The sequence below is a fragment of the Motacilla alba genome, chromosome 25 (genome assembly GCF_015832195.1).
Source record: "Motacilla alba alba isolate MOTALB_02 chromosome 25, Motacilla_alba_V1.0_pri, whole genome shotgun sequence".
NCBI classification, from domain to species: domain Eukaryota; kingdom Metazoa; phylum Chordata; class Aves; order Passeriformes; family Motacillidae; genus Motacilla; species Motacilla alba.
The window spans coordinates 1,982,747-2,009,992 of record NC_052040.1 but is presented as its reverse complement, the minus strand read 5'-3'; the positions used below and the strand labels follow the sequence as shown (position 1 = coordinate 2,009,992).

Sequence of the window (27,246 nt, the reverse complement as noted above, 5' to 3'; positions counted from 1 at the left end):
TGCTCCCCATTTCCCCCATTACTCCTCATTGCCCCCGTCGCCCCTCCGTGTTCCAAACCTCTCCTCGGTGGCGGTTACAAGATCGCTCTGGGGGGGTTCGGTAACGGCTCCAACGGCCCCGAACGATTCCGGGGCTCCGGGGCCTCCCTCAGGAACGAACCGCGCCTTTCCCGCTGTTTATCCCTGCTTTGAAACTTCAACGGAGCCAGCCGCTCACGGCAGCTCCCGGGGACAGCGGTCAATAACCGAATTACCGATTCCCCAGGGATTTATCCCCCCCCGATTGCAGAGGAATTAATTATTTTATTGATTCCTGAATTTCGGGGCGCCCCCCCCCCCTCAGCCCCGGGTCCGCCAGGGGGCGCCACGCGCGGGCGGCGCGCGCAGGAAGTGACGTCACGCGGCGGCCGCGCCGGGCTCTGCTCCGGTTCGGCTCCGGTTCCCCGGGACCGGCGGCGGTGAGTGAGGAGCGGCGGCGGGGGCTGAGGGGAACGGGGGAGCCTGTGAGGGTCTGTGAGCGGGTGCGATGGATGGACCGGGCTGGGAGAGGATGAGGGGGACCCGGTGTGGGGTACTGAGGGGGCCAGGGGGGCTGTGAGGGGACCGGGAGGGCTGTGAGGGCACTGAGGTGGGCAATGAGGGGACCACGGGGTCTGTGGGGGGACCACGGGGTCTGTGAGGGGCCATTGGGGCAGGGCAGGGTGGGAAAGGATGAGGGAGGTCCCATGATCTCCCTCTCCAACCTCTCCCTCCTCACCTCACCTTCCTCCCCTAGGCGCAGGTGTGGCAGAGATGGATTGCCAGGACATCAAGGAGCTGCAGGAGGAGGTGATGGAAGAGCTGGGAATCTCCATGGAGGAGCTGCGGGAAATCATCGACAAAGAAGTGGAGAATTCCGAGTGGGTCAGGCAGCGGAAGCAGCAGCTGGAGGAGCTGGAGCAGTGCACGAGGCACAAGGAGGAGGAGGTGGCCCACGTTGACCAGCTCATTGACGATGCTGTGAGGTGCGTGAGCCTGGAGTGAGCTGGAATTCCGAGGGGGGGGATGTGGGGGGCTGCTCCATTCCCTTCAGGGCAGAGCCATGCTGTGGCTGGTTAATGAGGCACACTGGCAGATTTCCCCTCCAAGCTTCAGACCCTTCCTGTGGACGCTTCCCTCAGCGGGCTCGGCGCTCCCTCAGTGGTCAGGGCTAGCTCCCTGTGGGATTCGGGAGGCACAGCTGGTTTCCCTCCCCCAGGGCCATGGACAAGTGCGAGACGCTGGCCAAGGAGCTGTACTCCATGATGGGCCTGCAGTACCGGGAGAGCAGCTCGGAGGACGAGGCTCCGGCGGCCACGGAAGTGATCGAGATCCCCGACGAGGAGGACGACGATGTCATGAGCGTGGACTCGGGCTGGAAACGCAGTTCAGTGTCCCCAGCAGGGCCAGGGCAGGGCTGGGGTTAAGGGAATGCTTTTAGCTCCAAGGGAGCATCTGCCAGATCCTGTTTGTGCCCCGGAATTCCTGGAGTCCCAGACTGGGATTTCACCCTTTTCCCACCTGCCTCACTGTTGTCCCCATCAAGTGATCCCACGTGAGGGAAGGTGGCTGAGGAAAAGCCTTGTCTGGGCAGGGATTTGGGACGGGCACTTTTCCCTGTTCCCTCTGCTCTCTGTGATTCAATTAGGATGGATTTTTTCCACAAAAAAAAAAGGTTTTAAACCACTGTTTTCTCTTCACTCGCAGGCAGCAGCAGTCCCAGAATCTCCAGGGATCAGAGTCTGGTGAGTGGGGAGGCCCTGCCTAGAGATGTTTCCTCACGTGGGGTTTTCCTGAGTCACAACGTTGTATTGGGTGCAAAAAACCAAAAGTTTTTTTGTGTTTCCCTTCTCTTTCCTCCAGCTGCGGGAAGCAATGGCTGCCATGAGGAAATCTGCCCGGGATGTTGCAAAATTCATGGATGCTGTAAACAAGAAAACAAACTTGCAGGAAGCGCAGAAAGGTGTGGGAGCTTCCAGGGGCTTCCCAAAATGAGAAAACAATGATCTGCTTTCCCTGCTGGAGACCTCCATTCGTATCTATTGATCCCAAAGTGCTGTTCTAAGTTAGGGTACATTGGTTCTGAATTCCTGCTTTTCTTTCCAAGCTGTTTCCATTCAGTAAAAAAGAGGTGCTCGGGCTGCCTGCGAGGAGGAAAAGCAGGAATTTTTCTTCCAGAACTCTGCTTCCAGCTGTGCTTTGGGTGATTCGGAACTGACTCTCTACTGTTGTTCCTTGGTAGATGCTCAACCCCCTCAGGAACCTCCTGGCACTGCCCAACCCATCACTGTCCCTGCAGCCCCTAGCAATGATCTCAACACTGATGGGGACCTCAAAGTGGGCATGAGGATTTTGGGGAAAAAAAGAACCAAGACGTGGCACAAGGGGACGTTGATTGCCATCCAGACAGTTGGTACGTGCTGTGCACGCGGCTTTCCCAGGATTTGGGGTGGGAAACCTGGGTTAAAAGGTGTCAGAGCGCCTGATGTCACCTGGAAGGGATTGTGGGAGCAGCACGCCTCCACTGCTTCACCCTCCACACTAAATCCTGAAAGGCTTTGAGACGAGTTGTGAGTTAATTGTGAATAAACGATCTCAGCGTGGCCCAGAGCGTTGGAATTCTGCTGTGAAATCACGCGGCTTTTGTTTATTTTCCCCCTTTATTTATCTCCTCTTTGCTTGAAAATGTCTTTCCAGGTGCTGGCAAGAAATACAAAGTGAAATTTGATAACAAAGGGAAGAGTTTGCTCTCGGGCAACCACATTGCCTACGATTACCACCCGTCTGCTGAGAGGCACCACGTGGGCAGGAGGGTGGTGGCCAGGTACAAGGATGGCAATCAGATGTGGCTCTATGCTGGCATCGTGGCCGAGACCCCCAATGTCAAGAATAAACACAGGTATTCCTTATTTCCCATGCTCACACACCCCCATCTCTGGTTTTTTTTGTTTGTTTTTTTGTTTTAGGCCAAAAAATAAAAGGGTTTATTTGAATACCCTTCAGGTGCTGACTTGAGCTCTCCCCAGGAGTGCCTTCTGACTTTCTTCATCTTTCTTATCTCAGGGTGGAGCTTCCACTCGTGCTCATGGCCCTGAGTCAGGAATTGGATCTGCTAATTTATTCAAATTATCACCCAAATGTTGAGTCTGGGCTCCTTGAGGCGTGGAACAGGGAGGAGGTGGGAGCCCTGGGAGGGCAGGGTGGCAGCAGTGATGCCAAAGCTCTTCAGCAGCAGAAAGAGCAGGTTTGGAGCAGTTTTTTTTGGGAATAAGAAAAGGGCAAGGCTGCTCTGATCTATTCAAATAAAGGTTTGGGGTTTTCCTGAAGTGATTGATAAAGGATTTAATCCCCCTGGATCTGATGTAAACTGTGCTGGATTTTATCTGAACCGTGTTTAATAACTGAAAAGGAGCTGAATTTGATACTCAAATCGCAACTTTTCTCCTGGTTGTGATGCTGATCCCTCATCCTGCAGCTTTTGTACAGCTCCAGGACCTGGAGTCCTTACTCAGAGGCACTAAATGGGTGCCTTATCCATCTTCCCTGCAGAAACCAGCAGCAGTTAAACATTTTCTCTTCCTTTATCTCCCTTTCCTGGGGCACGGAGGGAATTTGGAGCAGAGGAAAACGGCCTGGCTGGGAATTGTCCTGTTTGAGCAGCCATGGGGACCACAGAGAGCATTTGGAGCTCTTCATTCCGTCCTCGCCCAGGACTGGGCTGCTCCAGGAGGAGCAGGAGAGGTCCTCCACTTGCATTCCGTGGTGTGGGAAGTCTTCTCTTCAGCTCCCATTCCTAATTCCTGGTTTTTTTCTCCAGGTTCCTGATCTTCTTCGACGATGGCTACGCGTCGTACGTGAAGGAGTGGGAGCTGTACCCGGTCTGCCGGCCACGTGAGTGATCCCTGTCCCTCCTGGCCTGCTGAGCTTTTGGGAAGAGCCCGGGTCCCAAAAACGTGTCCCTTGTGGTGCTGAGCCTGAAGACATGTGAAATCCTGGTTTATTGCCAGGGTGGGTTCAGGATGCCCCACCAACAACATTCCAGCCCTTGGGATCACCCCTTGGTGAAAATGCACCTGGGATATCCTAAAAAAATAAAAAATAAAACATTCTCCTTGTTTTGTCCTTTCCAAACAGTGAAAAAAGCCTGGGAGGACATTGAGGATGTTTCCTGTCGGGATTTCATTGAGGAGTACATCACTGCCTATCCCAACCGGCCCATGGTGCTGCTGAAGAACGGGCAGCTGATCAAAACCGAGTGGGAAGGGACCTGGTGGAAATCCAGAGTGGAAGAAGTGGATGGAAGTCTGGTGAAAATCCTTTTCCTGGTAGGAATTTCCCTTCTCCCGTTAGGATTAAAGTTGAGGCTGGGCATCTGATCACTTCTGATTTCCTTGCTAATCGTGGAAATATTGAGGTTGGAAGAACTTCTGAGATCTTGGAGTCTGAGGCCCTGAACCAGGTGCCACATCCACGGGGGGTTTTGGACAATTCCAGGGATAGTAACTCCACCACTGCCCTGGCCAACCTGCCAGGGCCTGAACCCCCTTTCCAGGAAGACATTTTCCCTAACACCTGATTAGAGATTTCAACATAAATAATCTCATTTTCAATTTCTTGTCTGTTCTGACTGCTGTTTGTCAATCCTCATTGTTGCCCCCTTGTGCTCTCTCTGTGTCTCCCTCCAGGAAGCTCTTCCCATGGGAACTACGAGTGTTTCCTTCTCGTTCCCACAAGAGGACAGACGTTGTGAGTGGATTTACCGGGGTTCCACACGCCTCGAGCCCATGTTCAGCATGAAAGCTTCCACAGCTTCCACCCAGGAAAAGAAGCAAAGTGGGCAAACCAGGACTCGTCCCAACGTTGGTTGGTGGCATCTTTTGGTTTCATTTAGATCCTGGGATTTAGCTGCAGGATGGTTTGGGTTTGGTGGGTTTTTTTAGCAGAGTTCCTGGAGATTTCAGGTTTCTAGGTTTTGGTTTTTATCTTTCTTCTGACAGGAGATTTCAGATTTCCAGCCAGTCTTTTCCCGTGGCACAGCAGATTTAGATTTCCAGGGTTTTTGTCCTCTGGCATAGGAGATTTAGATTTACAGTGGGATTTTTCTCCTGGAATAATGCCACAAAACCAAACTGCACTTGGGTGAAGTGACCAGAATTTTTAGGGGGGTTGCTGTGCTCCGAGCTCGGTGATGATCCACCATTACTCCCAAATCCCTCTGTTTTATTTCCTTCCAGGACCAAGTCAATGTTTTGGGGCCCATACAGCCAACTTGGGATAACATTAGGGATTTCTCCTGTTCACTCTCTGGTTTTTTACCTTCCCCACCAGGTGCTGTGAGGAGCAAGGGCCCTGTGGTCCAGTACACGCAGGATTTAGCAGGAACTGCTCCCCAGTACAAGGCTCCAGAGCCAGCTGCACGTCCCACGTCTCCTCAGCCTGCAGAGATGGAGTAAGTACCAGAGCCACTTCCAGGACCTTCCACCTCTTTGCTTCTCTCCAGCACTCGGCTCTCAGGCACCACCTTTTCTGTGCAGAGGAATCCTCAGGTGCAGGTGTCCTCCATGGCTTTAGCCATGATTTCGGGGGAAAACTTTTAGCTAAAGCTACTGGATGAATAACTGGGGGCGGGAGCTGAGAGGCAACAACTCCCCGAGCCAAATACTCCTCCTGAGGGCTAAAGCTTCGCGCTCGCCTTTCCAAATTAGACCTTTGCTCTTTCTCTTCCCGAAATCTGAATTGCTCCCTCGTGTCACGATCCAGGCGCTGGCCCCCGGCTGCCTTGTGTCCCTCCACTTGGACTGACCTGCTCGCTGACCTCGCTGGGAATTCGGGATCAGCGGTCGGTCCCGGTGGGCACGGAGCAATCCACGGCCAAGCCGCTGCCAGGGGCCCAAGGGGGACATTCCCGGAGCTGCAGGCTGAAGGAGGCCTGGAGGAAGGAGGAGCTCGGCTTGGTGATGAAGGGAGTGTGTTGGAGGACACCAGGGAACCTGGGAATGTGCTCGGGGACTTTTTAAGGGAGGGAGAGGCTCTCCCGGTTCATTTTTGCCAGCACTGTGGATTTCCCATCCGGATTTACGGCCGCCTGGCCCCGTGCCAGCACGTCTTCTGCTCTGACTGTGCCCTGCTGGTGGGGCACCAGGGAGGTGGGACGTGTCCCACGTGTCAGCAGCCTGTGCAGGAGGTCAATCTTTACTCCCCACAGGCTTTCCAGGTGTAGCAGCAGCTCAAACCCCACCTGCCCCAGCCGGGGGTCTTGGGGGCTCCTCTCCAAGCAGCAGTGCAATATAACAATATATAACATATAATATATAATTATATAATATAACCCAGTTTACCCCTGGAAACGCTCTGTGCTGCTCTGACCGGGATTTGGGAGTGGGGGCCACAAGAACATCACCTTTTCCATAATGCCAGAGAGATCCTGGATGCTGAAGGAGGTCCTGGAATGCACAGCTGGGCCCCCACCCCTGCGGGTCCCCGTGTGCAGGGAACAGCTGGGCTGGGACAGCCCGGGACCGTGGGCAGTGTCACAACACAAAGACAGCCAAGCTGGACCCGCAGCCCCGTGTGTCATCGCCGAATCCTTTCCCATTCAGGCCTTGCAGTGCTTTACAAGGAATTTTTTCCCTCTTGGGCTTGGTTTTAGGACGTGGTTTTTGTTCAGCTGCTTCCCTGCCCTTAAATCCCAGCTGCCCCTGAACGAGGGCAGGAGGTAGCCAGGCCTGGCCGTGTCCGTGCTGGTCCCAGGGTTTCTGTGGGGTTCAAACACTTGGATTTCAGATGATTAAAACTAAGAACAGTCTCCTCACTCTGGTGTTTTGTTTCCTCTGAGGAAAGCCTGGGTTTCTCCCCCTCTTTCAAGTTTTTCTTGGTGTTGTCACCACTTCTGGCTGGTTTAAACCCATTTTTCCTCTTGCTCTTTTTGAGATGTGTTTGGACACTTTGCTTTCAGGCAGCTTTTGGCAGAAACCCTCGTCCCTTCCTGCTCTCTTTTTTTTCCTCCCTTTCTTCTCAATAACTTCACAGTTTTTCCTCTTCAGCGGCTGGTTTGGGGTAATTTTCTGTTTTATTGATGTAAATGGGTTGAAAACCTCCTGGAATGGTTTGGAAACCTGCAGTTGATTGAAAACCCCTGGAATGGGTTGAGAGCCTGTTTTTTTAGAGCCCTTACTAGCTCTTTCATCAGGGACGTTATTACATTCCCTTGCACAATCTTATCTTGTTCCTTGGTCCTTGCAAGAGAATCCTCGGGATTTGTTCCTCCTACTCAGGCCTGGTTGAGCTTCTGGAAACTGGTTTCTGCTAACCCGGGGGTTTCTTCATGGCCTGGTTTGTCCTGGGATTAAGGCCTCGGGCATCCTTGTTACCCTTGCCTCATTTCAAAATCAGAAGTCACTTGGAGTTGCAGCTGAAGTCTGAAATTCGGAGCGGTTGTGGGATTGCTGTAGCAGAAATGGCCAGAAATGGGCTGATTTTCACATTTATTAGGAAAAAAGCCCCTGCTGGGATTCTCCTGGGTTTCTGAATTCCATGGGGCAGTGTTACTTTGATTCCCAGTGTTACTTTGTTTTTCCATGTTCCAAATCAGCTTCTTCTTCCCTCCTGCAGATGCTCCGACACCCAGCTGGCCCAGGGCAGAAAGCAGGTGGCCAAGAAAAGCACTTCCTTCCGTCCTGGCTCCGTGGGCTCCGGGCACTCGTCCCCGTCCTCCCCTGTCCTCGGGGACACCCCGGCAGCTGGGAGGGCCCTCCCGGCCCCGCAGCACCGGTGAGCAGAGCTCTGGGTGGGACACATCTGTGGGTCCTCCCTTCTGGGATGCTGGGACACGCGTGGGGCCTGTGTGTGCTGCTGGGTTTCTGGTGGGGATTCAGCAGCTCCCATCGTGGAGTGGAGGAATCCCTGCGGCTGCAAAAGCCTCAGAGTTCATGGAGTCCCCCCAGCACTGCCAAGTAGCTGGGATTTCCTGGAGGGCGGTGGATTTCCTTTGGGTTTTGGGGGTCTTTTGTGGATCTGAACAATCAGGAGCACAGTCCCCAGTGCACTCTTCCAGTGCCACCCAGGTCCTGCTGGTCACACAGTGGCCGCTCTAAGCCAGGTGCTGTTGCCCACCTGGGCTCGTGTCCATTCTCTATCCACCTGCACAGCTCTGTTCATGGGGTCTCTGAGGTTGATGTGACCCCGAGGTGTTAGAAAGTCTTTTTCTCCCAGCCCTGAGACCGAAGAAGAAGCCGAGACTCTTCTGTCCTGGTTCTCAAGGTTGTTTATTTTCTCTTATCTAATACATTCTGTCTCTGACCTGCTGAGGTCTGCCTGGCAGGTCAGTTCATGGCACGCTGACTGCCTTCAGGGCGGTGTTTTTTTATACTAAAAACCACATGTACTTTATTTACAATAATTTTCCAATACCTATCACCTATGTTAGACACTCTGTCTCTACTCAAAACCAATCCAAAAGTGCCACCATCACCCAGAAGATGGAGGCTAAGAAGAAGGAGAAAGAAGGACAAGGGATGCCCAAATTCCTCCATCTTGGCCTTTGTACCCCCATTCTAAAAAACCCAAAATTCTGCTTTTTTCACCCTGTGATAAATTAACTGTCGTTCTACTGAAACTCTTGTGGCTTGTAAATCCTCCCCATGGGTTAAAATCGAAGGCACAGGTGTCTTTGACTCCGTGCCAAGGTCTCACACAAAGCTGGTAGTTTTCTCCATGGGTTAAAATCAAAGGTGTAGGTGTCTTTGAGACATAGGTCTCTGAGCCCCCTGCCAGGGTCTGGAGCCATCCAGGGCAGCCAGAGCGATGTCCCGGGTTCCCACACTCTTCCTTAACCCCATCTCTCCCCGCAGCCTCCCCAGCAGCGTCCCCTCGCAGCCCTTCCACGGGATGATGGACCGCGTTCCCAACGAGCCGTCCTACCGCGCCCCTCTGGAGAAGCCCTTCTACCTGCCCCACGTGTGCAGCTACGCCTGCCTGAAGCGGGTGCGGCCGGTGCGCAGCGACCAGTACCGCAGCCGCAACCCGCTGCTCATCCCGCTGCTCTACGACTTCCGCCGCATGACGGCGCGGCGCCGCGTCAACCGCAAGATGGGCTTCCACGTGCTCTACAAAACGCCCTGCGGGCTCTGCCTGCGCTCCATGCACGAGATCGAGCGCTACCTCTTCGAGACGGACTGCGACTTCCTGTTCCTGGAGATGTTCTGCCTGGACCCCTACGTGCTGGTGGATCGCAAGTTCCAGCCCTACAAGCCGTACTACTACATCGCGGACATCACCAAGGGCAAGGAGGACGTGCCGCTGTCCTGCGTCAACGAGATCGACAACACGCCGCCGCCGCAGGTGGCCTACAGCAAGGAGAGGATCCCCGGGAAAGGCGTGTACATCAACACCAGCTGGGAGTTCCTCGTGGGCTGTGACTGCAAGGATGGCTGCAGGGACAAGTAGGTGACTGCTCCTGGGTGAGGGGACGCCCCAAGGTGGGTCTGCTCTGGGGTTTAAACCCATGCAGGTTTTATGGTTTGGGTTGGGAGGGCCCAGTTCCACCTTCCAGTTGGAAAAAATCTTCCAGTTCCAGCTCCTGCCATAGGCAGAGACACCTTCTGCTATGCCAGGTTGCTCCAAGCCCTGTCCAACCTGGCCTTAGACACTTGCAGGGATGAGAATTCCATGGCTTCTCTTGGAATGGAGTGGAATCAAGCCTCTTCTCTCAGTTTGATTCCAAGTCAAACCCTTTGTGCCCATCTCTGCCTAAAGCTGTGATTTATTTCCCCGTCTCCAGACTGATGTTTTCCTGTGTCTCTCTGCAGGTCCAGGTGTGCCTGTCACCAGCTGACCATCCAGGCCAGCGGCTGCACCCCCGGAGGGCAAATCAACCCCAACTCGGGCTACCAGCACAAGCGGCTGGAGGAATGCCTCCCAACAGGGTGAGCAGAGCCCCCACAAGCACCAGCCCCACATCCATGGAGAGGGAGTTCATCCTGGGTATCCCAGTGCAGATGGGACCACCTGCCTCTGGTCTCGGTTCTTCTGCCACTTGTGGAATGCTTTGGGTTGGAAGGGGCCTTGAGGAGCATGGGTTGCTCCAAGCCTGGTCCTCTGGGATCTCTGCATGACCCCAGCACTGCCAACAGCCACAGACTTTGGGATGTTTCTTTATCCTGGAAGTTCTCACCTTTCTCCTTTCTTCCAGCGTTTACGAGTGCAACAAGAGATGCAAGTGCAACGTGAACATGTGCACCAACCGCCTGGTCCAGCACGGCCTCCAGGTGCGGCTGCAGCTCTTCAAGACCCAGAACAAAGGTTGGGGCATTCGCTGCCTCGACGACATCGCCAAGGGCTCCTTTGTCTGCATCTACGCAGGTGGGAGCTCACCTGGCACGGGAAACCTCTGCTGTGGGAAGAGGGGTAGCCGGAGATGGGGATGGAGCTGGGGAAGGGCTTGGAGCACAGGGAGAAGGGTCTGGAGAACTCCTGAGGAAGTTCTCCAGAAGAACTTCAGTTCTTCTCCTGAAGAACTCCTCCTCCTGGGGGGGGCTCATCCTGGAGAAAAGGAGGCTCATGCAGGACCTTTTGGCCCTCTCCAATACCCTGGGGAGGTTTAAGTTGCACATTCAGGAAAATTTCTTCCTGGGAAGGGTGGTCAGGCTGCCCAAGGAGGTGGTGAGTCGCTGTCCCTGAAAGTGCTCAAAGCACATGGATGTGGCACTTGGGGACATGGCTCAGCGGTGGCCTTGGCCGTGCTGGGGGGAACAGTGGGACTCATTCAGAAGCTTTTCCAAGCTCAGTGATTCCACGATTCCAAAATGCAGCAGAAGGAGTGTGAAGCTCCTGCCATGCCCGTTTTGGGGATTGGAGGGTGACAGCTGAGCTGCTGAACTTGCCCAACACTGCAGAACCCTTGTGGTGGCAGTGCCAGTGTCACGAGACATCCCCTGGGCTGTCCTTGAGGTGACCCAACCCCAGCTCTGCTTCCTGTGCTCAGCAAACCGGCCGGGCCCGGCACAGCCCACGAGACGCAGAAGTTGCTCCGGGGTTGCGTTGGCTCTGGAGCGGAGCCGCCCACAGGCACAGCCAGAGCTGCTGCCTCTCTGCTCTTCCAGCCCTTCCAAGGCTCTGCTTGAGATTTCTGGGCTGAAAATCTTGATTTCAGCTCAACCACAAGCTTTTGTTACATCAAGAAACGGGGTTACGTTGTCGTTTCCCAGCCCAGCTGTGTGGTGTCATCCCTGTTTTATCCTCGGTGAGCTTTGGAGAGGATAAAAGACAAAACTCACCCTTCCTTTTCTGCCTCCCCAGGGAAGATCCTGACGGATGACTTCGCCGACAAAGAGGGGCTGGAGATGGGTGACGAGTACTTTGCCAACCTTGACCACATCGAGAGCGTGGAGAACTTCAAGGAGGGCTACGAGAGCGACGCCAAGTGCTCCTCGGACAACAGCGGCGTGGACCTCAAGGACGACGACGACGACGAGGAGAACACGGGCACGGAGGAGCTGGAGGAGTCCAACGAGGACAGCTCCGATGACAACTTCTGCAAGGACGAGAACTTCAGCACCAACTCGGTGCTGCGCAGCTACGCCACGCGCCGGCAGACGCGCGGCCAGCGCGACCACGGCCCCTCGGAGACGGCCTCCAAGGACTCGGGGCTCACGCGGCCCCCCGGCCACGAGGAGCCCGCCACGGCCTCCCCCTGCAAGCTGCCCGTGTCTGAGGAGATCGCCAAGAACAAAGTGGCCTCGTGGTTGAGCTCCAACAGCGTGGCTGAGAGCTTCCAGGACGGCGATGGCGCCTCGTCCTTCAGGGTGGGAGAAGGGGGAGAAGCCAAGGCTGTGAAGATGGAGATGCCTGCAGAGAGGGAGAAGGGCTGTGCTTCCACGCCAGGAGATCTGAATGGAGAGGCAAAGGCAGCTAAGAAGGAGGTGAGGGAGAGATGAGGAACAGGAGAGTTAAAGGCAGGGAGGTGCTCCTGCTGCAGTGGCTTTTCTCGCCGTGCAGCACATCCAGGGGCACTGTGGGGCTGTGGATGTCCCTGTGCTCAGCTCCCCTGGCTTCTCTGGCTTTTCCCCTCCCAGGGAGGGAGTCTGTGGCACAAGAGGCTGCAGAAGTCACTTGATGCGAGCGGAGCTGAGCACCCTCCTGCCGGGGGACCTGAGGGACACGGCTGGGGACAGCAGGGACATGGAGGTGGTCCCTGTCCACCCCCTGCTCCAGGGAGGGTACTTGGAGTCCTCCAGGGAGGGGCATCTCCATGCTGGGTGTCACACTGAGTGTGGGGACAGGCAGCATCTCCCTCCTGGGCTGGCATTTTGGGGAGCAATTCCATAGAAAGGCAGGAGAGTGCTCGAGAAGGGAGAGATTCCAATCATGTGTGCTTCTCCCCTCTGCAGGAACCTGAAGAACCCACCAAAATTCCTGGGTAAGATTCCTTAAATCATTTTTTCCCGTCCTGTGGCACAACTTCCACCTGGCCTGTGGACAGTTTCCCTGGAGATCCAGGAGTGAGCTGCTCTTGTCCCTGCAGGCTGAGCAGCCTGGGAAGGAGGTATGGCTACAACCCCTGTCCTCCCAGGCTGGAGGGGATCCGCAGGCCGGTCAGTGGGACGGTGCTGCTGCAGAGCCGCCGGCGATCCCTGGCCCCACCGCCCCCCTCAGAGGTCAGTGGGACCCCCAGCAGGAGGGGCCTTCCCCAAACCCCTTCTTCAACCTGATTTTGGGTTCTTTTCTGCCTTTGAGCACAGGGTTGTGGTTGTAGCTGCAATTTCCTGGTGGGCAGTCGATTTCCTTTGGATTTTGGGGGTCTTTTGTGGCTCTGAACAATCAAAAAGGAGAGTGTGGGATTTGGGTCGGATTTGGCACCTTGGTTTGCCCACCTGGGACCGTTGTTTGGCAGAGCCATCTGCAGGAAGCCATCCTGGCCAACTATCCTTGTTTTTGGGGGACTTCCCCCTTTTTTTTGAGCACCTAATCTGCTCCAGGGTCTCAAGCAGAACTCAGCAGCCTCCCAAAATCCCACCGGTGTTCCAAACACTGACCCGTGGGATGTGGTGCCCAGAGGGGGGATCTCTTCCCAAAGGGTAGGAACAGAGGGGGTGAGCTGGAGGAGAGCACCACATTCCTGGGGAAAAGGGAGCCTGGGATGCACTCCAGGAGCTCTTCCTGTCCCCAGAACGTGCTGATGGTGTCGAGCAGCACCGACAGCGACGAGGAGCACAGGGCAGGGCAGGCCCCGGGCACTGCCAACGACAGCGACGACATCCAGACCATTTCCTCAGGATCCGAGGAGGAGGAAGGGGAGGACAAGAAAAATCCGTCCTCTGGGTCAGGTGAGAGGGGAGACCAGGGCTGAGGGTGGGGAGTTGTGGTTGGAAAGCACCAGGAAGGGCTCGTGAGGACATAGCAGCCGCTCCTGCTGTGTCCCTCAGCTCCAGGAAATTGTCCTCGCAGTTCCAGGAAGGTTGGAACCTTCCCCATGTGTTCAGCAAGACAAAACTGCAAAATGTGCTCCTCAAAAGCAGATATTTTTGGGTATTGTAAGAAAAAGCATCCGTGGGGCTGCGGGCTGGGCTGGGTTGATCCCGGGAGCCGTCCTGGTTTGGCTCCGAGGCGTTTGTCACCTCTTGAGTGGAGCAGCAGGGGCACGGCACCGCTGGACCGTCCCGTCTCCCAGCAGGTCCCGTGAAGAGACAGGTGGCTGTGAAATCCACCCGAGGCTTCGCCCTGAAATCCACCCACGGCATCGCCATCAAATCCACGCCGCTGGCGGCGGCCGACAAGGGCGAGAGCGCGGGGCCCGTGCGCCGCAGCACGCGGCAGTTCTACGACGGCGAGGAGAACTGCTACATCATCGACGCCAAGCTCGAGGGCAACCTGGGCCGCTACCTCAACGTGAGTGGGCACAGCTCGGGGCTGAGAGCCCTGCTCAGGGGGGCTGTTCCTCGCCAGGAGCAGGGAGAAGTGGGGAAAGAGCAGGTTCACGCATTTCCTGAGGGAAAGAGCAGCCTGGTGGGAGCAGGAATGGCCCTGTCAGTCCTTCCCTGTCAGAATTCCTACAGCATCGACGCCAAGCTCGAGGGCAACCTGGGCTGTTCCTCCCCAAGGTTAGGGAGAAGTGGGGAAAGAGCAGGTTCACGCATTTCCTGAGTGAGAGAGCAGCCTGGTGGGAGCAGGAATGGCCCTGTCAGTCCTTCCAGAGCCCGTTACCTTTGAGTGTGGATCTTATGAGTCACCCCGGGCGTGCAGCCTGTTCCAGCAGGATTCCGCTGGATGTGGCGGGCAGAGCAGGAATGCTGCTTGTTTATAAAGGCTCTGTTCAGTGCTGGCAGCTCGGCCTCCCTGCCTGGGCAGCAGCTCAGGCTCTTCTCTGTTGCCATTACAGCACAGCTGCACCCCAAACCTCTTCGTGCAGAACGTCTTCGTGGACACCCACGACCTTCGCTTCCCCTGGGTCGCCTTCTTCGCCAGCAAGTGAGTCCTGGAGGGGCTGAGGGTTCCTGGGCTGTGGTGGGAGCTGGCTCCATGGCCAGGGCTGAGGGTTCCTGGGCTGTGGTGGGAGCTGGCTCCATGGCCAGGGCTGGGAGAGGCTGAGGGTTCCTGGGCTGTGGTGGGAGCTGGCTCCATGGCCAGGGCTGGGAGAGGCTGAGGGTTCCTGGGCTGTGGTGGGAGCTGGCTCCATGGCCAGGGCTGGGAGTGCTGGAAGAGGCTGAGGATTCCTGGGCTATGGTGGGAGCTGGCTCCATGGCCAGGGCTGGAAGAGGCTGAGGATTCCTGGGCTTTGGTGGGACCTGGCTCCATGGTCAGGGCGGGTGTTCCCTGCTCCTGGAAACCCCATTCCCAGTTTTTCATCATTCCTGTGCATAGAAAACCTTGGTGGCAGGTGAAATCCTCTCTCTTGTGCTGGAGATCCTGGTGTGATTTCCACCAGGTTTAGAGCTCCACAAAGGGCAGAGTGAGGCACGGAGCAGCCAGTTTCCCTTCTTGTTTGACTCCCAAATCTTTGAGTCGTGGTGCATCCCTGCTGCATGCCTCTCTGCTCTCCTGCAGTGAATCCTCACGGGAACGATTCATCAGGGAATTTATCCCCTTCTCCCTGGCTGCCTCAGCCTCGTCCTGGAGCACTCACATGCTCATTCTCACCCATCCTGTGTGGTTTTTCCTCCCCAGGAGGATCAGAGCTGGCACGGAGCTGACCTGGGATTACAACTACGAGGTCGGCAGCGTGGAGGGCAAGGAGCTGCTGTGCTGCTGCGGGGCCATCGACTGCCGGGGCCGGCTGCTCTGAGCCAGCCCCGCTCCCTCCAGCAGCTCCCACTCCTCCAGAGGCCTGGTGCTCACTTTCCCCTCAGTGAGGGTGAAGTTTCTTCTCAAGGGGTTTCTCAGTTCTCTCGTTCAGCTGGAAAATCACAGATGGACACGGAGCAGGAATGGACTCAGGCTGTGCTGGGGGGGGGATTCCCACCTTGCCCACCTTCCTGGGCTTCTCCCACCTTCCAGAGGCTCCAGTTATCCCGCAGGACTCCCTCAAGGGATGAGCTTTTCCTGTTCTCTTCCATCTTTCCACCAAATTTAAGACACAAACCTCCTTTTTCCAGCAGCAGGCATTGCCCCAGTATTCCCAGGAAGTGCTTCCCAGTTGGGACTGAGGCCTTAAAGTGGGAGGGAGGATGGTGGAAAGAATCCCTGGAAGACTGGACCAATCAGCATTTATAGAATTCAAGTGAAAATGGACAAGAAGTGAGTATCTGTCTTCATCTGTGAGCTGTAAAGATTCTTTTAGTTGCTAAAAAGCAATAAAATTGTGTTTTTCTATTAAAAACAACCTGCCCTGATCTCGAGAGACGGCAAAGAGCCCTGAAAAAGCAGGCTTGAACTGCTGCCATCAGCCTTGTTTCCGTGGGCTTTGCAGGAAAAATGCCAGACGTGGATGGGCCCAGGCAAAGGGAGAAGGAGCTCCCACATTTTCACCTTTCCTTCACCTTTCCTCAAAACAAACACTCCTGAAACCCTTCCTGTGGGGAAAATGACACGGGAAGGGGTTGGGATTTGCTTGAGGAAGGAGATCTGGTGCCAACCCTCCCAGAGTGTCACTGTCCCCCAGCTGGGGACAGCCCCAAACTGGCTTTGGGTACCTGGGCAGGGGAGGGAGGGAGTGGCACCAGTCCCAGGTGTTTTGTTTGAGGGGAGGGAAGGCAGCAGGGCAGATCCAAAGGGTTCAAAAAACCCTGAGAACGGGATGGAAGAGGTGAGGTTTGACAAAGTGGGATCAAATCTCACATTATTGACGTGGAAAAGCCCAATCTGGAGCTGATTCCAACCATCCCAGCCCCCCCAACCAACACCAGCCCTGCACAAGGGAGGCTTGTTGGGTTGTTTTCCTGCTAAATAACTTTTTTTTTTTTCCTTTGTAAAATAAAACCTTTCTGGGGCCTCCTGGAGCTCCAGTTCCATCCCGAGAGTGCACCTGAATGGAGGCTTTGTCATCCCAGCGGGGCCACAGCTCCTCAGGGAACCCAAACCCACGCTCCAGCCTGGGCCTGAAGACTTGGAGAACTTTTAGGAGAAAAAAAACCAAACCATAAAAACCATCAAAATCCTCAACTCTGCCCATTTTTAGCACTGCCTAAGGGATCTGTGCCAAAATAACCCCCACCCCAGGGGCACTGTGCCACTCACAGAATTTGCCCAAATCCTGTTTTTTTTTTTACCCAAGTTTATTAGTTTTTTTTTTTTTTAACTTTTAATATATTTAACCTTTTATTTATTAAAAAAAAAAAAAAAAACCCAACCAAAAACAAAACCAAAACAAAACCCAAGAACAACAAAACACGTTTTGGTCTGACACTGGTTAATGGTCCTTTTCCCCCCCACCCCTCCGTGCTGGGAAGGTCTCACAGCATCCCAAAGGATGCAGGAGACAGAGCCAAGCCCGGCTCCTTCTGTCTTCCAAATAAATAGAAAGAAAAGGAAAAAAAAAAAAAAAATCAAGTTGGAAATTTGTCCTGTTACAGCTGGGAGAGGCCACGGAGAGGGAGAGACTCAAAATCCATTTACCGAAGAGAAATGAGAGGATTAAACTCTGTGAGACACGAGGAGTGACTCAGCCCCGCAGCCTCCTTCCCCCAAGTGCTTCCATGGTGTCATCATCCCATGGTTCAGGCACTGGAACAGCCAGGAATTCCCTGCTCCTCCCTCCCAGCTCCCGGAGCAGGGGCTGAGCCGGCTTTTCCAGCCGGACACAGCTCAGGGAAAGGGGGATTTTTTTTTCCCCTCCCCCCGATGAAGGAATGGTTGGGAAAGTAGGAATAACACCGAGCCCGCCGAGGGGCTGGGCCGAGCTCTTCGGCCAGAGCCAATCCCAGGGGCTGCGGGGCGGGAAGGAGCCGGCCCGGTGGGACGGAGCCATCCCGGTGGGCTCCCCGCCCGTCCCGGGGAGCCGCGGTGGATTAAGGCAGCAGGTGAGAGGTGGAAGGGCACCAGCGGTGAGTGTGAGGCAGAGCTGCGGCCCCGCTCCGTAGGGGTGGGGCCCGGCAGGCGCTCCGGAGCAGCCGGAGGGGCCGGGCCGGTGGCAGGAGGTGGCAGCTCTCGGGTCCGGGGCGCTCAGTCGGTTTTGCGGTGGTTGTTGTTGAGGACAGGGTGGCCGTTGGAGAGGGGCCCGTTCTTGGCCACCTCCTCCTCCTCCTCGGAGTTGTCCGTCTCCTCGCGGTCGCTCCGCTCGTCCTCCACCACCTGCGGGCAGAGGGAAAAGGGGGTTCAGGCAGCAGCTCCCCCCGTTTTCCTGCCGTGCCTCGGTTTCCCCAGTGCAACCACAGCGGTTTCTCCCCGCCGAGGGCTCCCCGGGATCTGGTGAGCCGAGAGCAGCTGGGATTCAGGATCTGGGGGTCCTTCCCCCACGACATCCCCGTCTCACCTTTCCAGTTATGAACTTCTGGGCCATGCGGATGATGAGGTAGGCCCAGAAGATGTGCAGCGACTGCAGCACCACCATCATGAAGTTGAAGAAGTAGTAACCAAAGAAAGCGGGGTAGAGATCCAGCGGATAAAACACCGTGCAGTGCATGATCCTGCCAGGAAAAGCCACTCCTGTCACGGGCAGAACCAGCATCCCACCCACCCCGAGACTCCCCCAGCCCCTGCCTCAGTTTCCCCCGCTCCCCAGCGGAGCTCACCAGAAGGGCAGGATGACCAGGCGGGTGATGATGAAGACGGCGGCGAAGACGATGAAGATGTTGTTGCAGGTGTTCCTCCACCCGGCGTAGTTGAACATCTTGGCAGACTGGGGGGGCAGAGGGGGTGAGCTGGGGAGGGGACACAGCGTGGGGGACGCGGCGGCGGCAGGGGAGGGGGACACACCGACCTCCAGCAGATAATCCGAGGAGTCGTGCAGGGCCATGATGAGCGTCCCGGCGCGGATGTAGTTGGCGAACCAGGAGAAGCTGATGAGGATGATGGTGGCGACGTGGTGGATGATTTGCTCTTTGAAATCCTGCGCCCAAAGCGACGGGGAGGGGGGTTACAGCAGCCTGGATCCCACCCACAGCAAACCCCCGTCCCGCAGCCCCTGCGTGTGCCCACCTCCTCCCCGCTGCTCCTTCCTGCCCACCACGAGGGGGAAGAAAACCCTGCCGAGATGTCCCAGTGCGTCCCGCCCCACCCCGGAGCCCCACCTTGCGCTTGACGTCGGAGGCGATGCTGAAGAGCAGCGACCAGTAGAAGGAGAGCTCGATCATGTAGTACCAGTACTGGGAGGGCAGCATGCTCTGGGGGCAAGCGACAGGTTGGGGGGGGTCCTCTGTGTCCCCAAAGCCTCAGGGGTGCCAGGAGACCCTCCTGCACCCCCAGCTCCCACTGCTGATCCCGGTGCTCGGGAGAAGCCGTGCGCTGGCGGCTGGGATGGGATCTGTCCTCACCTGGATGGGGTATCCCTTCCACACCTCCCGCAGGTCGTAGAACCAGGGTTTCTGCAGGATGGGGAGACACAGGAGTCAGAGGGGCCGGGGGGGCTGGGGGAGCGAGGGGACGGGGGCAATACTCACATCCACTATGACAGCCATGCCAGCAATGAAAGCAATAAGGTAAAAGGTGAATCTCCAACTGGAAAAAGGAAGCAGACGGTTCTCAGACGGGCACCGGGGAGCAGGAGGGAGGAGGACGGACCCACCGGCCCCGGACCCCGCGTCTCCCACCCTCCCAGGCACCTCCTGGCCAAGCTGGGACTCCCAGAGCTCCCCGGGGTGGAGGGACAGTGACACCGGGCAGGGAGGGGGTGGGTGTGGGGTCTCACCTGGCCTCCCGAAATTTCTTGAGCAGGCTGGGCCGGTCCTGGTTGCGGCGGCGGCGGAACCAGCGCTCGACCTGGCGCACGGTGCAGCCGCTCTTCTTGGAGAGCATCTCCACGTCGGCCTGGGGACACACTGTGTCACACAGCCCTGGCTCTGCCACCCTCACCCCCCCAGGCATCTCCGGGGACCCCCCGAGGCCTCACCTGCTTGGGGTGTTTGCTGGTGGCAGCATAAAACTTCTCCAGCACCACGTTGGGGGTGGCTTTTAACCGCACCTTCTCCTTGACGTTCAGCAGCCCGGCCAGGGGGGTGGCCACGTACCTGGGGAAGGAGTTCCCGTCACCTGGATGGTTTGGCCCCCATCAGAGCCACCCAGGGACCCACAACCACTCAGTGCCTCGGTCTCCCCATCCTGCTGCGCCTCCTCCAGGGTGGCTTTTGCCACGGGGGAGCCCCCCGGGTCCCTCTGTCACGGGCTGTCCCCACTCGGCCCCCCCCTTCTCTTGGCATCCCAACAAAGCCGGGTCTGTTCCCATTGTTCGCCCAACAGATCGCTCCCTAAGCGCCGTGTTTGTGTGGGTTTGTCCGGGGGGATCGGGACCCCCAGCTAGGCTGGCACATCCCAGGGTTCACGGGGAGAGCCGGACGGGGGGCTCGGGATCCGTCCCCACCCCCAGGGAAGGGACTCACGTCTCAAAGAGGTGCCGGACGACGAGGAAGAGGAAGGCCAGGGGGAGGGTGATGTACAGGTCAGAGGCTTTGGCATAGACTCGCCCATCCCGGTCCTCCAGGTCAGCCCAGGTGAGGTTTGCCGGGAGCCAGAGCCGTTCCCACCAGAAATAGCTGTACAAGGTCTGAAACATGCTGGGGGGAGGGAAAGGGGGACGGGTGAGGGGGGCATCCCCGAGGACACGGCCGATCCCACCCCGGCCCCACCAGGCGCCCCAATTTCCACCTCGGCTCCCAGGGAGAGGCCCCGGTGAAATCCCCGTCGGAGCGGCCGGCGCCGGGCTCGGGCACCGAGGGACTTTGCTCCCGGCAGCCCGGAGGTCAGAGGGTGATCATTAACAGGGGCCCCAGTCCTGCTTCCAAGGGAAGAGCCGGGCTCCCGCCTCCACACCGGGATCGGGAGCAGCAGAAGCCCCCGAGGCTGGTTTCCCTCCCGAGAGCATCCCGCGGCTGATCCAAACCCGATTCCCGGTGGGAAGCGGAGGCACGGAGCCCACCGCCAGCCCTCCGAGGCCGGGCACAGCAGCAGCAGCGCGGGATTAGGGATTTGCGGCGGCACAATGAGCACCTTTGTGCCTTGGAAAGGCTCCGCACGGGGAAGCGGGGCAGCCGCCCCCGGCCGCGGGGTCAGCGCATCCCGGTCCCCGTCCCTCCCCACCGGCCGCTTCCGGGGAACCCCGCGGGCTCGGGATGGGCTCGGTCGGGATCGCAGCCCCGGGAAGCGAATCCTCACCGCGGATTGTGGCGAGGGCCGGGGCGGCTCCGCTCCGCCGCGGGAGGAAGAGGAACCACCGTGGCCGGTTTCGCAAGGGCAGGCGGGAGGGAGGTGCCGCAATTCCCGACTCCCGCGGCTGTGCCGCGGGCAGGTAACGGGAGGGGAGCGTGGGAGGACGGGGTGAGGCCCCGGTCAGGGCCGGCAGCTCCTTCTGCCCCGGGGCACCGGCAGCACGGCGCGGTGTGCCGGCACCGGGGACACCGAGCCGCCGGAGGAGGGGGCACCGCCAGCCCGAACCCCCCCAGAGGTGATTTTAGCAGCGATCCTGCTGGAAACCGACGAAACCCGGACGGTTTCGAGTCGTGGACAGGGAAACGCGACCGGGAGGGATCCGGGCCCGGGGGCTGCGCTCCCCGCCGGGCCGGGGGGCAGCGACCCCGGCGGGGCCCGAGGCCGCCGGGGGGCCCCGCCTCCGCCCGGCCCCGCCCGGGAGGCCCTGCCGGACCCTGACCGAGCGCGGATGGAGGCCCGGGACGGCTCCGGTGCGCGCCCAACGCCCGCTGAAAGGCCCGGCCGCGGGCCTGGCGCGGGGAGGGGCGAGCGGGAACCGTCCCGGGGCCCCTCCCGGAGCGGGCAGGCCCCGCGCGGCCCCGGCCGCACTCACCCGCAGCCGCCGCCGGAGCCCTCACGGAGCCGCCGCCCGGAGCCCTCACGGAGCCGCCGCTCGCCCCCCTCGGTCCCGCGCGCGCCCCGCGCCAGGCAGCGGCGGCAGTGACGTCACCGCAACGCCGGGAGTGACGTCACCGCAACGCCGCGGGGAGCGGCGCCCGCTCGCGGGGCGGGGCGGGGCGGGGCGCAGGCGTGAGCAATCGAGCGCCGAGACGGGATCCGTGCACCCCCTGTAGACAGCCCTATATGTGCCCCATATACAGCCCATACAGACACCTTATAGACAGCCCTGTATGTGCTCTGTGCACCCCATATACACACCTTATAGACAGCCCTGTATGTGCTCTGTGCACCCCATATACACACCTTATAGACAGCCCTGTATGTGCCCCATATACACCCCTATATACAGTTCTATATGTGCCCTGTGCACCCCATGTACACTCCCTATAGACAGCCCTATATGTGCCCCATATCCACCCTATAGACAGCCCTGTATGTGCTCTGTGCACCCCATATACACACCTTATAGACAGCCCTGTATGTGCTCTGTGCACCCCATACAGACACCTTATAGACAGCCCTATATGTGCCCCATATACATCCCTATATACAGTTCTATATGTGCCCTGTGCACCCCATGTACACTCCCTATAGACAGCCCTATATGTGCCCCATATCCACCCTATAGACAGCCCTGTATGTGCTCTCTGCACCCCATATAGACACCCTATAGACAGCCCTGTATGTACCCCACATACCCCCCATATAGACCCCTATACCCCCCTCTCTGTGTGCCCTGTACTCATCCCTATGCACCCCACGTGTACCCCTTTTGTGTCCCTGCGCCCTCCTGCAGAGCTTCGTGTGTGCCCCTGGGACCCCAAAACACCCCTGCACAGCCCCGTGTGTGCCCCTGGGACCCCAAAACACCCCTGCACAGCCCCGTGTGTGCCCCTATGGAACCCCACAGACCCCTGCACAGCCCCGTGTGTGCCCCTGGGACCCCAAAACACCCCTGCACAGCCCCGTGTGTGCCCCTGGGACCCCAAAACACCCCTGCACAGCCCCGTGTGTGCCCCTGGGACCCCAAAACACCCCTGCACAGCCCCGTGTGTGCCCCTGGGACCCCCAAACCCCACCCGCGCCCCATTTTTGCCCCTATGGAACCCCACTGACCCCACTCGCCCCTGTCGCCGCCTGGCGGCCGCGCCGCGCCACTGCAGCCCACGGAGGGGACCCCAAAGCCGCGGAGGAACCGAGACCCCAAACCCTCCCAAATCCCCCCCAATTCCCCCAAGCCTGTGGAGGAACTGTGACCCCAAATCCCCCAAACCTCCCCGAGTCCCCTGAACCCGCGGAGGACCCCAAGTCCCCCAAACCCCCCAATTCCCCGTGTCCGTGGAGCCCAGAAGCCCCCACTGGTGTCAGGTGCCAGAGCCGTGAGCAGGGGGACAAATCCTTTACTTGCCAAGGGCTAAGGCCACATTTTGAGCGGGGGGGGGGGTCCCTGTGCCCCCCACCCACACACCCACCCGTGTCCTGGGGCGTGGGCTGAGGTGTGGGACCCCCTGAGTGAGACCCCCCCTGCGTTAAGGCCACTGGGAAGTTTGGGGTGCTCCTGGGGTGGGCTCAGATGGTCACCCCCATCTCCAACCCGCAGGGACCCCCAGGATGTCCCTGGAGGATGCAGAGGGGGGTCTCGGGGGGCTCAGATGGTCACCCCCATCTCCAGCCCCACAGGGACCCCCAGGATGTCCCTGGAGGATGCAGAGGGGGGTCTGGGGGGGCTCAGATGGTCACCCCCATCTCCAGCCCCACAAGGACCCCCAGGATGTCCCTGGAGGATGCAGAGGGGGGTCTGGGGGGGCTCAGATGGTCACCCCCATCTCCAGCCCCACAGGGACCCCCAGGATGTCCCGGGAGGATGCAGAGGGGGGTCTGGGGGGGCTGTGGCTGGGGGGCACGAGGTGCTACAGGAGGGTGCAGTCCAAATCCGGCCTCTGCCGCGGCCGCCGCTCCCCGCCCGCCTGCGGGGACAGGGACAGGGACGGGGCTGAGCTCCGGGGGGACCTGGAGACCCCCACACCCCCCAGGGCCATCGGCACCCCCCGGTTACCTGCGCCGGCAGCAGCTGAGGAGCAGGATGAGGATGAGGAGGGTGAGGATGGTGCTGCTGGTACTCCTCGTGCTGCAGCTGCCGCGCCAGCTCCAGGTCGCTGAGCACGGAGCAGGGGCCCTGTCCCTGCTGCAGCGACAAGGCCACCAGGTAATCCTGGCAGGAGCACAAAGAGGGGTCACCACGAGCCTGCGGGGTCCACGGCGGGACTCGGGTGGCCCCCACTTGTCACCGTCACCTTCTCCAGAACAATCCCCCCGGCCGGGGATTGCCGCGGGGAAGCTGGGCAGCCCCGGCCGCGGGGCTTTGCTGCTTTGGAAGGGATTTGCAGCTTGTTTCTCCAACGGGGGAATGGTTTTTACTTAGTGGGACTCTGGAAGGAGTCCTGGGGTTTTATTCTTTGTCCTTGTTAAGCCTTCTGTCTGTATCCCTTCTCTATTTCTTTAGTGTGGTTTTAGTATAGCATTCTTTAATATAATATCATATGATATTATATGATATAATATAATATTATATAATAAATAAAATATAATAGGATATAATATAACATAACATTATAATATATTATAATATAATAAAATATAATAATGATATTATAATGATATGATATAATTATGATAGAATTATGATATGATATGATATATTTAATATGACATGACATGATATGGCATAATATTATATTATATAATAGATATAATCTAATACAATATGACATTATATTATGATATGATATTATATGATATATAATATAATATAATATAATATAATACTATATAATACTATATAATACTATATAATATAATACTATATAATATAATATAATACGATATTATATCATCTATATTAAATATCACATCACCCATCATATCATAGTAAATCAGCCTTCTGAGAACTCAGAGCCAGATCCACCTCTTCCCTCGCCCTGGGCACCTCACAAAGCCCACACCCGCTGCCACCACTCGTCCCCTACCTGCTCCACTTGTCGCCGGTGGCCCCGGGGGGCCATGGCGGTCCCCTCCTCGCCCAGGGGGCGGCTGAGGCGGAACTCGGCGTCGCAGAAGCAGCTGTCCCCATCCACGCCGCGCAGGCTCTCCCACACCACCGCCTCCTCGCGCAGGAAGCCCTGGTCGGTCACCAGCAGGTAAAGGTGGCCCTGGGCAGGTGGGACAGGGGACGGTGAGCCCCGGGGGGGCGTCCCGGAGGGGGGGCCACGGCGGGTCCGGGGGTCTCACCTCGTGCTTGGTCACGGTGCTGAAGTGGTTGTTGCGGAAGAAGACGCCGAGCTCGCCCTCGCGGGCGCGCGCCGTCAGCTCGCACAGCCCGTGGAAGGTCAGCTGCGAGGCCGTGGCCTCCAGGAACTGCTCCGCCACCAGCGCTGCGGGGACAGCGGGGACAGCGGGGCCGTGGGGGTGCCCGGCCGAGCCCCCCGGGGCCGCGGGCAGGGAGCGGGGCGGGGAGTTACCTTCGCTCACCAGGCCCGAGTCGCTGGCGTGTTTGCCGGTGATGATCTTCTCCACCAGCTGGTTGTAGCTGAGCTTGCCCACGGCCTGGACCTGCTCCGGGCTCTGGGGGGACGGCGGGGACAGGGGTCTGAGGGTCCCCTCTGAGGGAAGGGACCACCCAGTGCAACCCCCTGCCACGGCCAGAGGAGCCGCCCGCTGCCTGGCGTTCAAGGCCCCATCCCAAACACCACGAGGGCCTTGGGGTGGGAACTTCTGGATCATCTGGAAATGATCTGGACCCCCCAAACCACACTCAGGGACACCTCCTGCTGGACCAGGCTCATCTGGACCCCCCAAACCACACTCAGGGACACCTCCTGCTGGACCAGCCTCATCTGAACCCAACAAACCACGCTTAGGGACATCTCCTGCTGGACCAGGCTCATCTGAACCCCCAAACCACACTCAGGGACACCTCCTGCTGGACCAGGCTCATCTGAACCCCCAAACCACACTCAGGGACACCTCCTGCTGGACCAAGCTCATCTGAACCCCCCAAACCACAGGCAGGGACACCTCCTGCTGGACCAGGCTCATCTGAACCCCCAAACCACACTCAGGGACACCTCCTGCTGGACCAGGCTCATCTGAACCCAACAAACCACGCTTAGGGACACCTCCTGCTGGACCAGGCTCCTCTTGACCCCCCAAACCACACTCAGGGACACCTCCTGCTGGACCAGGCTCATCTGAACCCCCAAACCACACTCAGGGACACCTCCTGCTGGACCAGGCTCATCTGAACCCCCCAAACCACACTCAGGGACACCTCCTGCTGGACCAGGTTGCTCCAAGCCCATTCCAACCTGGCCTTGAGCACTCCCAGGGTGGGGACACCCACCCTCAGCTCGGTCACCTCGGCCAGGACGAGCCCCAGCTCCTCCCAGCAGGGCTCTCCAGCCCTGGGGTCACAGCCGTGGCCCCACAGAAGCCAGCAGCAGCCAGGCCGGGGGGCTCACCTGGGGGTCCACCAGCCAGCCGTGGTAGAGCGGGATGTCGAGGAGGTCGAAGACGATGCACTCGGGGGTGTACTCGAAATCTGAGACCCCCGTGAACCTGACGTTGACGTCCAGCCCCGTGGAGAGCTTGGGCAGGACCGTCATGGTGTCACTGACGTTCTGGGGAACAGCACGGGGTCACTCCTGGAGGTGCCACCCCAAACCCCTGTGGGGTTGGACGTTCCGGGGTCGCTCCTCACCTGCTGGAAGTTCAGCTGCAGCCCCTCCGAGGTGTCCCGGGGTTGGGTGGCCAGGATGCAATTCCCTGTGAGACAGCAGGGTCGCCCCAGTGTCCCCCTCAGGGAATTCGGGGGGGTCCCACGGAGCCCCCACCCCACTGCTGGTCCCCACTCACCCAAATGTGCCATCAGCTCCTCGGCCGTCACCACCTCCTTCTGCGGGGGCAGCTTCACCTGGGGGGCAACCACAGGAAGGTGGGGACCGTCCCGCCGCTGGGACCCCTCCCCTGGGGATTTGGGGTCCCCCCCCCGAGCCCCCCGCTTGCCTTGCCCCGCAGGAGGAGGACGTTGATGACGGCCAGGAGCGGGCAGGGCCCGTTCTGGCTCTGGGTCACCAGGGCCGTGCGCTGTCCCCTCCAGCGGATCCACTTCACGCAGTAACGATCACTCGGGGACCCCCGGGGGGGCTCGGCCGGGGGGGACCCCCCGACCCGCGGGGGCGGCGGCCGCTCGGGGGAGCCCCCCGGGGGTCCCGAGACCCCCTCCCGCTGCCCGGAGCGGCCCCCGGGCGGGGCAGGGCTGTCCTGGCTGGCGGCAGGGGGAGTGTGCCCTGCACCGGGAATGGTGTCACCAACAGCGGGAATTGTGTCACCAACACCGGGAATTTTGTCACCAACACTGGGAATTGTGTCACCAACAGCGGGAATGGTGTCACCAACACCGGGAATTCTGTCACCAACAGCGGGAATTTTGTCACCAACACCGGGAATTCTGTCACCAACACCGGGAATGGTGTCACCAACAGCGGGAATGGTGTCACCAACACCGGGAATGGTGTCACCAACAGCGGGAATGGTGTCACCAAAACTGGGAATTGTGTCACCAAAACCAGGAATTGTGTCACCAACACCGGGAATGGTGTCACCAACACCGGGAATGGTGTCACCAACAGCGGGAATTTTGTCACCAACACCGGGAATGGTGTCACCAACAGCGGGAATGGTGTCACCAAAACCAGGAATTGTGTCACCAACACCGGGAAT

At 58.4% G+C, this 27,246-nt stretch overlaps 3 protein-coding genes across 10 annotated transcripts; 1 reads left to right on the top strand and 2 right to left on the bottom strand.

The window, feature by feature from the left end:
* Window positions 1–357: 357 nt before the first annotated feature.
* Window positions 358–16,790, top strand: SETDB1 (SET domain bifurcated histone lysine methyltransferase 1). Of its 5 annotated transcripts, none has more exons than XM_038162020.1 (22): window positions 358–458; window positions 776–1,004; window positions 1,238–1,404; window positions 1,726–1,763; window positions 1,882–1,981; window positions 2,261–2,431; window positions 2,716–2,917; window positions 3,836–3,909; window positions 4,153–4,343; window positions 4,704–4,881; window positions 5,347–5,467; window positions 7,630–7,788; window positions 8,868–9,458; window positions 9,825–9,941; window positions 10,208–10,377; window positions 11,314–11,936; window positions 12,405–12,433; window positions 12,539–12,671; window positions 13,184–13,340; window positions 13,685–13,902; window positions 14,393–14,481; window positions 15,606–16,790. In XM_038162020.1, the coding sequence occupies exons 2-22, from the start codon at window positions 793–795 to the stop codon at window positions 15,721–15,723; spliced, it is 3,858 nt and encodes a 1,285-aa protein (XP_038017948.1). In that variant the 5' UTR covers window positions 358–458; window positions 776–792; the 3' UTR covers window positions 15,724–16,790. The 5 variants fall into 5 exon arrangements, with proteins under 5 accessions (XP_038017948.1, XP_038017950.1, XP_038017949.1 ...); XM_038162022.1 differs by having other exon boundaries at window positions 1,238–1,401; window positions 15,178–16,611; XM_038162021.1 differs by having other exon boundaries at window positions 13,688–13,902; window positions 15,178–16,611.
* Window positions 16,711–21,557, bottom strand: CERS2 (ceramide synthase 2). Of its 2 annotated transcripts, none has more exons than XM_038162024.1 (11): window positions 21,401–21,557; window positions 19,983–20,156; window positions 19,496–19,613; window positions 19,295–19,413; window positions 19,047–19,104; window positions 18,921–18,971; window positions 18,678–18,770; window positions 18,368–18,496; window positions 18,180–18,286; window positions 17,921–18,074; window positions 16,711–17,739 (listed from the first exon to the last, which is right to left on the bottom strand). In XM_038162024.1, exons 2-11 carry the CDS (start codon window positions 20,153–20,155, stop codon window positions 17,611–17,613), a joined length of 1,131 nt encoding a protein of 376 aa, XP_038017952.1. In that variant the 5' UTR covers window position 20,156; window positions 21,401–21,557; the 3' UTR covers window positions 16,711–17,610. The 2 variants fall into 2 exon arrangements, with proteins under 2 accessions (XP_038017952.1, XP_038017953.1); XM_038162025.1 differs by lacking the exon at window positions 21,401–21,557 and adding an exon at window positions 20,248–20,489.
* A 1,295-nt stretch (window positions 21,558–22,852) lies between these two features.
* MINDY1 (MINDY lysine 48 deubiquitinase 1) lies at window positions 22,853–26,656 on the bottom strand. Of its 3 annotated transcripts, XR_005259740.1 has the most exons (10): window positions 26,530–26,656; window positions 26,380–26,437; window positions 26,225–26,289; window positions 25,986–26,111; window positions 24,987–25,089; window positions 24,757–24,899; window positions 24,495–24,677; window positions 23,525–23,680; window positions 23,295–23,435; window positions 22,853–23,214 (listed from the first exon to the last, which is right to left on the bottom strand). XR_005259740.1 is itself a non-coding variant. In XM_038162027.1 (9 exons), exons 2-9 carry the CDS (start codon window positions 26,390–26,392, stop codon window positions 23,379–23,381), a joined length of 879 nt encoding a protein of 292 aa, XP_038017955.1. In that variant the 5' UTR covers window positions 26,393–26,437; window positions 26,530–26,656; the 3' UTR covers window positions 23,249–23,378. The 3 variants fall into 3 exon arrangements, 1 of the variants encoding a protein (XP_038017955.1); XR_005259739.1 differs by lacking the exon at window positions 26,530–26,656 and having other exon boundaries at window positions 25,986–26,144; window positions 26,380–26,523; XM_038162027.1 differs by lacking the exon at window positions 22,853–23,214 and having other exon boundaries at window positions 23,249–23,435; window positions 25,986–26,144.
* Window positions 26,657–27,246: the final 590 nt, after the last annotated feature.